Genomic DNA, 12,451 nt, shown 5'->3' with positions numbered 1-12,451 from the left:
TTCACTGTAGACTGACCAGCCACTTTATTAGGAACACCCATCCGCCTGCTGTTTTATGCAGTTCTCTAATCAGCCAATCCCTTGACAGCAGCACAATGCATAAAATCATGCAGATACAAATCAAGCGCTTCAGTTAATGTTCACTTCAAACATCGGAATGGGAAAAATTTTGATCTCAAAGTGTGACTTTCACTGTGGCATGGGTGTTGGTTAGAGCCACATGAACTGGTCTGAGTATTTCAGAAACTGTTGATCTCCTGGGCTTTTCACACATAATAGTCTCTAGAGGTTACACAGAATGGTGCGAGAAACAAAAAAAAATATTGCGTGACAGTTCTGCGAGTGGAAATGTTTTGTTGATGAGAGGTCAGAGGAAAATGGCCAGACTGGTTTGAGCTACCAGGAAGGATATAGCAACACATAGCAACTCTTTGCAACCATGGTGAGCAGAAAAGCATCTCAGCATGCAACAGCAGAAGACCACATTGGGTTCCACTCCTGCAGCCAAGAACAGGAATCTTAGAATCAAGAACACGTTCCTATTAAAGTGGCCAATGAGTGTATATTTATATATAGATGTTTATATATGTATTATAACTGTCTTATATCAGTATGGCTAGTGATAAACTCTAGTTATGGCCATGTTTGTTCAATGCTGACATAATTCTTGATCTGGGCAGAATATACTGAAAAAAAAATCACAACAACAAGGAAAAACTGTCCAAAATAGTTGAATCATGTGCAGAAATACTTCAGGAGAATTTTCACATGTTCTTTCTGATATGCTGCAGGCAGTTTAACAGTAGTGGCATGACCATGTGACTGGGTTTTATCAGTAGTGGGTCCTCGTGCCATGGCGCTCTCTCTCCACCTATGTGCAGCAGTGCCCCCTCTGGCTTGAGTTGTCCAGAGAGTGAAGTACAGACTCGCACTGTTCGTCTTGCTGGGTCCCCATCAGTCTACAGGGACAGAATAACATGATCAGGTATTGAGTTGTCTCAAAAAAAAAAAAATCAGCATAGATCCATTATAAGTTAAATTTTACTCTGGAGTCTCACCTAGCCAGATGTGTCATAGCCTCTTGGATATTATAGCCACTTTTAGCACTGCATTCAAAGAACTCAGCCTGGTACTCCTGACACACAACCACATTAACAGATGAAAAGAGAACCTTAAAATAATCATTCAACAAAACAGGAAAGTCCTTAAAGTGCATATCACGGGTAAATTCAGGAGCAAATCAATGAAATTCTCCTATTTTATATTAAACTTTGGTCAAATATCTGTAACATTCTGCATTCTCTGCAATTTTTTTTTACCTTGCGCAATACCAGAAAAATTCAGTTGAAATCAAGCCATTTGAGGCGAATTGGTCCGCCTCTGAAAAAACTTGGCATTTGGATTTCCCAGCAAACACTGATTTTCGTGACGTCGCGTGCGGGACGCCTCCCTCTGAATCCTACGCCAGCGCTGGTTTGTTTATGAGAAAATGACCTGGTGGTTTTCTGCAAATTTCTTCAACGTTATCACGTAATTATTAAAATGGTTAACAGATGTATCGTAGGAGGGTGTAGCAACACCAATCTTGATGGGATTAGTACTCATCGTTTCCCAAAAGACCGACAATGAGAGAGAAACGAGAGCGCTTGGTCTACACAGGCTGTGCACTGAAACCGTGCAAAGCTCGCGCAGCCTGCTGGCGCTTCCGCAGGTGACGTCACGAATCTGGCTCCAGACTCCCTTGGGATTTTCCAGATGTGTTTTGTTATTTTATTTTTTTCTGCTGTAGACAGATGGCCTTGTGCAAAATTACCCTTCTGGATGAGTGTGTAAAGGGACATACTTTCATATTAAAAAAAAACAACACAAAATTGGTCCAGAATATGCACTTTAAGTGTTGATTACCTCAGCCAGTTTCTGTCCCTGCATGGTGGTCACCTGCCTTCCTCCTCCATCCTCCATATCCATCTTGTTGCCTAGCAGCATCACACATGCACCATCAGCCATGTTCTTCTGCCAGAAGGATGACTTCACATTAGAATAACCAGTCATAAGTTAAACAAGCTTGTTCTTGTGTTAATACGGCTGAATCTCTGGGCTTGTCCCATTTCACTGCGCCGTCCTACTCCACCTGTGGGAATGCAAACCTCTTCAGAACACCTCATTTGCATCACAAATTGGCCTCACCTGTACCTGGTCGAGCCAATCACGCACTGCTAGGAGCGAGGTGGTCTGAGTCACATCATACATGACCAGGATCCCATCTGCTTTACGGTAATACTGTGTTGTGATGCTGTGGAATCTGCAACAGCAACATCATTGGAATATTTGATTTTTTTTAAAGATTGATTTAAGTGTATAGCAAAGGTTTTTCAACAATTTCAGTAAGATAGTACTATTGCAGTATTATATGATTAATCATATTGATATTATAATAAAATTATAGAGTTAAATACTGTATAACTGGTCTCTTAGTCTATACTAAGACCAGCCGTCAGGGTGGCCTCCAAGTATGTGAGGGTTTTTGTGTGGCTATAAATATTGTTTATATTCCCGGTAATTGAACATATGACATTATTATTATTATTATTATTATTATTATTATTATTATTATAAAAATTTACAACTGCTTTGCTATGAAATAAAAAAAGTTACGCTGACTGCTAAATAGTAAACTAAGAGTTAATTTTTTTCTTACCTCTCTTGCCCTGCTGTATCCCAAAGCTGGAGAGCAATTTGGGTGGAGTCGAGCACTAGACTTCTCACCTGGAAGTCCATACCTGTCAAACAAATACAAATGCTATTCAGTATTAGGAGAAGCTTTCAAATGCTGTGGATCCAAACCCTGTTTTATGTGCAAGTACAGTGGTGCTTGAAAGTTTGTGAACCCTTTAGAATCTTCTATATTTCTGCATAAATATGACCTAAAATAACATCAGATTTTCACACAAGTCCTAAAAGTAAATAAAGAGAACCCAGTTAAACAAATGAGACAAAAATATTATACTTGGTCATTTATTTTTTGAGGAAAATGATCCAATCTTACATATCTGTGAGTGGCAAAAGTATGTGAACCTTTGCTTTCAGTATCTGGTGTGACCCCCTTGTGCAACAATAACTGCAACTAAAGGTTTCCGGTAACTGTTGATCAGTCCTGCACACTGGCTTGGAGGAATTTTAGCCCATTCCTCCGTACAGAACAGCTTCAACTCTGGGATGTTTGTGGGTTTCCTCACATGAACTGCTCACTTCAGGTCCTTCCACAACATTTTGATTGGATTAAGGTCAGGACTTTGACTTGGCCATTTCAAAACATTAACCATTCTTTGGTAGAACAACTTGTGTGCTTAGGGTTGTTGTCTTGCTGCATGACCCACCTTCTCTTGAGATTCAGTTCATGGACAGATGTCCTGACATTTTCCTTTAGAATTCGCTGGTATAATTCAGAATTCATTGTTCCATCAATGATGGCAAGCCGTCCTGGCCCAGATGCAGCAAAACAGCCCAAACCATGATACTATCACCACCATGTTTCACAGATGGGATAAGGTTCTTATGCTGGAATGCAGTGTTTTCCTTTCTCCAAACATAACGCTTCTCATTGAAACCAAAAAGTTCTATTTGAGTCTCATCCATCCACAAAACTTTTTTCCAATAACCTTCTGGCTTGCCCACGGGATCTTTAGCAAACTGCAGATGAGCAGCAATGTTCTTTTTGGAGAGCAGTGGCTTTCTCCTTGCAACCCTGCCATGCACACCATTGTTGTTCAGTGTTCTCCTGATGGTGGACTCATGAAAATTAACATTAGCCAATGTGAGAGAGGCCTTCAGTTGCTTAGAAGTTGCCCTGGGGTTCTTTGTGACCTCACCAACTGTTACACGCCTTGCTCTTGGAGTGATGAATAAATGAGTGAATGAATGAATGAATGAATGAATGAATGAATCCTTTATTGTCACTTAGTCACAAGTACCAGCGAAATTAGCAGTCAACCCGTCTGTACATATACACATACATACAATTGACACAGGGGGAGTAGACAGGACAGGAAGACAGGGATGAAAAATACAGAGTAACATGAGGGGAGGGGAGGAGAAAAAAGCAACCCCCACACTATGCACCTGTGGGGAGTACAGTGTGGGAACATTAAAAAAACACCTCAGCACATAAGCACAAAAATAACAGAGTACACTTTACAACATGAAAACTCGGGACTCGAGGGGGAAGGGGGTGAGGGAGGGAGTGATCATGGGAGGGGGTAAGGGGGAGGGGCAGAGGTATAGGTAACCCAGTGCAAACAAGCAGTCCAGTCCTGCAGCTGAAGATGGAGCTTACCCACTTGTCACACTGGGGGTAAAAGCAGCGACCGTGGGAAGTGGGGGAAGGAATACGAGAGAGTCTCACAGCAGTGACCTTCAGGGGGAGTTGTTGTCCCAGCAACGGCCTTGGCCAAGGCCAGTGCTGTCTGAGGGAGCCGAAAACAGATAAGATTGGGATTGTTTGGTCTTGGGGCGAGTAGACGCATTCCTTTACACGACTACTCTGTTTGTCCATTCCGGTCTCCAAATCGATCCATTTTCCTTTGCAAAGCCAAAAGCTTCTCCATGATGTTATCCATGTTGCGGTTCAAGTTCTGAATAGCCACAGTCTGAGTGCCGACAGCTCTGCCCACCGCTTCAATCATGTCGGGCAGCTTTATGGGGCTTTGACAGCTGTCACCGTTTTCTGATTTCCTTGATAAACCAGGGCAATGCCTAATCCAATCAGCAAAAGTCCTGTAATCATGGTTCCGAATAGGTAGATGTCTTCAATGTCCTCCACAGAAAGAACCACCAGGCACACGACCCGCCACCTCTCCCATGCATCCATCGTGCAGCCAGCTGCGAACGTTCTGGCAGGACAGGCTGGTTCCCCCAAACCCAGGCTTCTCGTCGAGAAGATTGTGTCAATTGCGTGAAGAGACCAGTTTATCAATTCCATGATTTTTAGTTTGGAGAGCAGTGCGGAGAGTGTCTCTCAAAAGTATAGACAATAGACAGACAAGACAGCAGAAGCAGGAAAGATAAGGGAAGGGAGAGGCAGAGAAATGTTGACCACTCTTGGGAAGGTTAACAATGAATTTGAATTTCCTCCATTTGTACACAATCTGACTGTGGATTGGTGGAGTCCAAACTCTTTAGAGATGGTTTTGTAACCTTTTCCAGCCTGATGAGCATCAACAACGCTTTTTCTGAGGTCCTCAGAAATCTCCTTTGTTTGTGCCATGATACACTTCCACAAACATGTGTTGTGAAGATCAGACTTTGATAGATCCGTTCTTTAAATAAAACAGGGTGCCCACTCACACCTGATTGTCATCCCATTGATTAAAAACACCCGACTCTAATTTCACCTTCAAATTAACTGCTAATCCTAGAGGTTCACATACTTTTGCCACTCACACATATGTAATATTGGATCATTTTCCTCAATAAATAAATGACCAAGTATCATATTTTTGTCTCATTTGTTTAACTGGGTTCTCTTTATCTACTTTTAGGACTTGTGTGAAAATCTGATGATGTTTTAGGTCATATTTATGCAGAAATATCGAAAATTCTAAAGGGCTCACAAACTTTCAAACACCACTGTACATGAGCAGAGGTTAGGTCTGGCTTACCTACAGTAGTGCTCATTTTATTGGGGAAGTGCCCTCTGCAGTAATGATGGATGAATGAGCTCTTACCAACTCCTGAACTGCCTAAAAACACAACCTTAAACACACGCTTTGGACCACTTACTCCACCCTGAGAAACACAGGAACAGGGTTATTAAAAGAAAAACCACACACACACACACACACACACACACACACACACACACACACACACACACACACACACACACACACACACAGTAAAAGCCAAATCAGGCTGAATGAGTAAAGAAAAACACACCAAAAATTTGAACTTGAAAAATCAAGATCTGCAGAATCGCCACGAAGAGGATACTACCATGCAAATTTCTCAAGTTCTATATTTGCATTATGCATGTCAACCTAGCAAGCTTACAGTCCATTCCTCGAATGTTCTATCCTTGGTAGATAAAAGCATTAGGATCACCAGGGCTGCCAACTTTTCGAAATTCCTTGGAGTGAGATTTTTTTTGGGGGGGTGGGGTGGGAGTGGGGGGGTTGACGGCAAAATTTTTCCACACACCATGCAGTAAGTGGGAATTTTGTATTCAGTTTGATATTCACTTGTCCCCCTGCATTCTGGTGTTTGGTTTGTGGGTCGTCCAGCTGGAGATGGACAATGGGGGGGGGGGGGGGGGCTTCAGCTTGTGGCCAACAAAAGCACCAAGTTTTGGCTTAAAAGCCCCCACACTAGAAAACTACAGATGACTGCCAATGTTCCTGTAGCCCTATAGACCTGTGTTTCAGATTTAAAGGCAAGATCATGTTTGAAAATATTTCATCAGCTAAGCCTAAACACCTTCTGAATTGAAACTAAATGTTAAGTTTTTAATAACTGTTACAAAAAATAAGATTGTCCCTCACTGACACTTCATTATGCATTTAAGGGCTTTCCCCACCACTGGGTTCAGCAGAAGATTGGCATGGGGAAAAATATCAACAGCAAAAGAACAAATAAAATGCTTAAACAGTAAGCAAAATGTGCATGTGCTACAAGAAACATTAAAATGATTAAGTTTGAACAGTATTGAAACACAAAAAGCTGAACCTTGGCCATAGGTGGGAATGTGCACACAAAGTTGGGCTTAAAATTTTTTTGTCATACTTAAATAAGCTATATTAATATATTTCTTATTAATTTATTTCTTATCTATGTTTCTTATTGGTAATAGAGCATTCGTCAGGGCCTGTTATCTGACAAATATTCTCTACCTGTCTTGCCCTCTTTGAAACCCTGTCTCCTCAGTATATTGTTCTCTGTCTTTTTTTTTTAATTATTCACAAGTTCAAGTTCTTTTATATTACAGGTGACCATGCTTTATTTACTTTAACTGAGCAATTACATACATCATAAATAATTAAAAATAAATACCCTGTAAATAAACAATAGGTATGGTGGCTAATGGCTCTTCTTGCATTTGTAATATTATCTCTTACTTGCTTTATTTTACAACATTTCCAGTATGGCTTCAAATAAAGTCATAAAGTATGATAACATACAGTAAACAAACTAAAAATGCGCCTTAATAAACGTGTGCTAAGGAGGTGCTCTCCCGTGCTGCTTGTTGGGGAAGATAGAGGCTGTGGCATGACAGTAGGCCTATAATGATTTAGCATGCCTAGTACACAGCTCTCGATATGGCATTAAATATTCTCACAACACTTATAGGCTAAAACGATTCAGAAACTTTATACAAGTTCATAATTACGCCAGTAACACCACACATTGGCATGCATATGTACAAACCTGTCTGAGACACCCGTCTTCAACTCAGATACCTTCTTCTCTCTCCTCTTCCTCTAAATTGACGGTAGGCAATTATTCAACTTCCGGCGAGTGCAGCATCATTAGATGCGCCACCTACCATAGGGGAGTGTGTACAGAAGGGAACACCTCTCTGCCTGTTTAGCCATGCGTAAGGCGTAATTGATCAATCGCAAGTGGTTGGCGCGACGCAATGGGTAGCCTAGATCAGATAGATAAACTAGATTTTTTTCTAGCGTGAGAAATCGGAGGTATGGCATGTGAGCGTGTGAAGACAATCAAATGCGTGTGTCTCACGCTCATTGCGTGAGAGTTGGCAGCCCAGGGATCACACCATTACAGAAGTTGTTTTTATTTTCGTCACATGTACACTTAAACAGTGAAATTCATCTCTGCATTTAACCCATCTGAAGCAGTGAACACATGCATACAAGTAAGCAATGAGCACACACACACATACCCAGAGCAGTGGGCAGCTATATTACAGCGCCCGGGGAGCAGTTGGGGGTTAGGCATCTTGTTCAAGGGCACTTCAGCAATGATACAGAGGGAGGGGAAGTGCTGTTCAGAAGAAAGAAAGATTGCTTCGGAGGGCAAAAACAATCTTTACAATACCGTTTTGCTGTATGTATCCGCTTCGTGGTTTTTCTCTGACAGTGTTAGCTCTGCCTCAGCAATCACATCAGGTGAGCTCTTCTTCATCTGACCAACAAAACTGACCTGTCTTAAGTATTGATAAAACAACAACATTAATTCAGTTAAACAGATCTCCTGGTTTATATAAATGACAGCTTTAACCCCTTAAACCTCTATAGCATGTCAGTGTGTATAGCATTCCTCTGTTTCATGATTGGGATGTTTTTTCCTTCTAGTTTCATTACCATAATTACCAAGTAACATGTTTAAAATGCAATAATAATAATAATAATAATAATAATACACTGTAAGGAGTTAAGGGCTTAGTTATTAATTATAATTGTACGCTGTTGCAGTTGTTACAAGCTCAGTGATACACTAGTCTTACAGGAAAATGTATGGTTCAGTACTGTAGAAATGACCACACATTGAAAAAAAAAAAAAGCATCAAAAGGTTCGCTTGATCCGGTCTAATTTTTTTCCTGAACAAAACTTATAAATAATAATAAAAAGAAAATGTAGAAACACAGTGTATGCCTATGCAGCGTTCTGCTTGGCCCCCAATTATACATGACTTAAGCTGATCTCAGTAAGACGCCTAGAAAAACATTTCTGGTTCACGGATACTGGATATTGCTAAATGAATAAAATTAAAGCGGTTATTAAAGCCATGGTTAATTGTTTTGATGAATATGTAGTAATATTCTTATTTTAAACAGCGCGTGAAATGTTATGAAAAGTATTCCGTTAAACACTGTCCCCTACCAAGTTGGCCTCCTTCCCAGCAAACACATTCAAATGACTAATCTGCACTCTCTCGATATAAAATACTATTTGATAAAATTATTGATGTGAATGTTAGTGACCCACCTGTTTCCAGGTTTCTTGGCCAGCAAATAGTCTCCGATTACTGATCCTTTCTTCTCTAAAGGTCTCTTCATCTTAGGCGTCTATGGAACAGTCCATGGAATATTTTGGCTTTAGACGAAATTAACAGTTGAATGTAAAATGTTCACAAACAGGTGTATGAGAAATACCACAGTTGTTGTGAAGCAAGTCTTCTTATACTGTAAAGAATTTGTTTCTCTTGTATAACTGAAGTCATAGGCTTGGGGTTTATTTACAGAAGATGGAGAAATTTTTGCATGTTTATTTACATTTAGGTCTTGTGCAATAAGGACACAGATCGGATTGTGTACCATCAGTAATGTCTTTTATTGTGTACTGTCGTGGGGCTGAAAAACACACCCATTTGTTCATAACCTGACTTACAAGATTTTCTTCATTTTGTTCATGACCTTGTGGAAAACAAACCAAAATTAAACAGAAAGACACAAAACTAAAACACAGAAATATACAGTAAATGCAATAAATTAATCCAACTTTACAAAAATACAGCACATAATGGTACAGACACATAAAATTCAGACAAATAAGGATGTAGTGATAAACAGATTCGTCGTGTGATGTGGCAAATTTCCAAGCAGACTTTCAACATTTTACTCAAAAATCATTTTCTGCACAGCATTTTAAAACCGACCACTTGAGTAAGGAAAAAAAAATGGTTTGGTTATTGAATAATTTCATGATTTAGAATGATACATTCACATAAAGACCAAATCCTTTTAAAATACTGAAATGTGCAGAAAATGTGCCTTTTTGAGGAAATTGTCAGAATGTCCTTTTAGGGACATGCTAAAATTTGCTTACGTAAAGAACAAAAAAGAAAAAAAAATAAACCTGATTATATAATGATCAGCATTTGTCCTACAGTCGCTTGCATAAGTATTGATCCCCCTTGAACTTTCCCATCTAGACATATTGTGGATATCAAATTGTCAAAATCCCACGTAGGTCCATTTCAGTTCCAAGCTGTGGAAACTACAAAATGTGGAAAAGTTCCAGGGGTGAATATTTATGCAAGGCCCTGTAACTCCAGCAAAAGCTATGAACAGTAAGTCAGGAGGTGCTATGATCTCCTGAGTGGATTGGAGTTAAAGGTGTTGTGAATTGCCACGTGGTTCAGAGTGAAGTTGTGTGTGCGGGAATGGCTTAAATAATGTCTATAACGGACTTCATTGTTTCATCTTTCACATCTCAGACCTGAATGTGAGTCAGACAGTTGACATGCAGTTCTGCACGGAATATACAGTATGTACTACTTTGAGATAAAAGCAGTAAAATGTTTGTGACACTCTCCAGATTTATAGCCATCATAGAGATGAGGCATTATGAATAAAACTACATCTGCTATAGATGCTTATGTTTATATACACTCTGTCCTAGAGCATTCACATGAGTGAACATTACAAAACGTGCACAATTTGTTCTACGTCTTGTTGGTCTGCTGCTTATTTCTACCACTAAAATGAACTCGACCTTGATCTACTTGTGAAACGTCACGTCACTGCAGTGATCTGCAGCCTATCACACAATGAGCTGATTAGATATCGCAGTAGCAGAGCGTCTAATCACACCTCGTGGTTTGATTTGAACCCCCACCATTTTCACAAGTGCGTTGCAGGAGGTTACCTCCTGCACTGACTGTCACCAAAATACCAAGAGTATGGCTTTGTTCAAAATAACATAACTAAGTACACTACACTCATCGGCCCCTTTATTAGGTACACCCTAATAAAGGTACTCTTACTGAGATGCTGACCTCTTCTGCTCCTCGGACCTGCCTGATCCATCCTGATGCCCTACGTCTGGCTGGAGTCTCATCGCATCGCTCCTGTGGAGGACGGCCCCATATGTACAGTTGAAAGTCACACTTGGAAGATGCTCTGGACACTTAGAGTAATGCTTTTATGGCTGAGGACTCCAGTTAACTTGCTAACTTTAGGACTGCAGTTGCCATGAACAGTTTTGCACTCAAGTTTCCATCAATGAAGAGTTATAACATCAACGAAACAGACTTCATGTTAAAACTGGGCGGCACAGTGGTGTAGTGGTTAGCGCTGTCGCCTCACAGCAAGAAGGTTCTGGGTTCGAACCCAGTGGCCAGCGAGGGCCTTTGTGTGTGGAGTTTGCATGTTCTCCCCGTGTCTGCGTGGGTTTCCTCCGGGTGCTCTGGTTTCCCCCAAAGACATGCAGTTAGGTTAATGTGGGGTGGCCTTGGGCTGAAGTGCCCTTAAGCAAGGTACCAGACCCATGACTGCTCCCCGGGCGCTCTAGTGTGGCTGCCCACTGCTCTGGGTGCGTGTGTTCACTGCTTCAGATGGGTTAAATGCAGAGGATGAATTTCACTGTGCTTGAAGTGTGCATGTGACAAAGGTTTCTTCTTCTTCTGTTAAAAATGTTATAATCACGTTGTCTGTTATGACCCAAATGAGGATGGGTTCCCTTTTGAGTCTGGTTCCTCTCGAGGTTTCTTCCTCATGTCATCTGAGGGAGTTTTTCCTTGCCACTGTCGCCACAGGCTTGCTCATTGGGGATAGATTAGGGATAACATTAGCTCATGTTTAAAGTCATTAAAATTCTGTAAAGCTGCTTTGCAACAACGTCTATTGTTAAAAGCGCTATACAAATAAGCTTGACTTGACACCTGCTGTTTTATGCCGTTATCTAATCAGCCGATCCCTTGACAGTAGTACGTACAGTGCATAAAATCATGCAGATACAAATCAAGAGCTTCAGTTAATGTTCACGTCAAACATCAGAAGGGGGTTGGTGGCATCGTGGCTCAGGTGGATAAGGCGTCATACCATAAATCCGGGGACCTGGGTTCGATTCCGGACCGAGGTCATTTCCCGATCCCTCCCCGTCTCTCTCTCCTGCTCATTTCCTGTCTCTACACTGTCCTATCCAATAAAGGTGTAAAAAGCCCCCCAAAAAATCTTTAAAAAAAAAAAAAAAACATCAGAAGGGGAAAAATTGTGATCTCAAAGTGTGACTTTCACTGTGGCATGGGTGTTGGTGCCAGATGAACTGGTTTGAGTATTTCAGAAACTGCTGATTTCCTGGGGCTTTAACACACAACAGTCTCTCAAGTTTACACAAAATGGTGCGGAAAACAAAAAACATTGAGTGAGCGACAGTTCTGTGGTTGGAAATGTTTTGTTGATAAGAGAGGTCAGAGGAAAATGGCCAGATTGGTTCCAGCTGCCAAGAAGGATACAGTAACTCATATAATCACTCTTTACAACCGTGGTGAGCAGAAAAGCATCTCCACAGGCAACAGCAGAAGACCACATTGGGTTCCACTCCTGCAGCCAAGAACAGGAATCTTAGAATCAAGAACAAGTTCCTATTAAAGTGTCCGGTGAGTGTATACTACACAGTGTACAACAGTCATTTCAGACTATTTCTGATTTTGACTAAATCGATTGGATAAGTGGCATCCTGAGAGCACTGATATTTACAGTATTACAACAGC

The 12,451-nt window shown here is 40.9% G+C and overlaps 1 protein-coding gene across 3 annotated transcripts in view; it reads right to left on the bottom strand.

The window, feature by feature from the left end:
• cracr2b (calcium release activated channel regulator 2B) overlaps positions 1-12,451 on the bottom strand; it is a 62,739-nt gene continuing 50,288 nt past the window's right edge. For 2 of the 3 annotated variants that reach the window (XM_060914408.1, XM_060914410.1), the window contains 8 exons: positions 8,944-9,023; positions 8,053-8,161; positions 5,658-5,784; positions 2,699-2,780; positions 2,188-2,302; positions 1,906-2,013; positions 1,059-1,135; positions 1-959 (listed from right to left, as the gene is read on the bottom strand). In XM_060914408.1, coding sequence (XP_060770391.1) covers positions 872-959; positions 1,059-1,135; positions 1,906-2,013; positions 2,188-2,302; positions 2,699-2,780; positions 5,658-5,784; positions 8,053-8,161; positions 8,944-9,023 — 786 coding nt within the window. In that variant the 3' untranslated portion in view covers positions 1-871. Of the gene's footprint in view, positions 960-1,058; positions 1,136-1,905; positions 2,014-2,187; positions 2,303-2,698; positions 2,781-5,657; positions 5,785-8,052; positions 8,162-8,943; positions 9,024-12,451 lie in introns of those variants that run through there. The other variant, XM_060914411.1, reaches the window with a different exon arrangement.

This window comes from Neoarius graeffei, chromosome 2, assembly GCF_027579695.1.
Source record: "Neoarius graeffei isolate fNeoGra1 chromosome 2, fNeoGra1.pri, whole genome shotgun sequence".
Classification (NCBI taxonomy): domain Eukaryota; kingdom Metazoa; phylum Chordata; class Actinopteri; order Siluriformes; family Ariidae; genus Neoarius; species Neoarius graeffei.
This window is presented reverse-complemented; position numbering and strand designations above follow the sequence as displayed.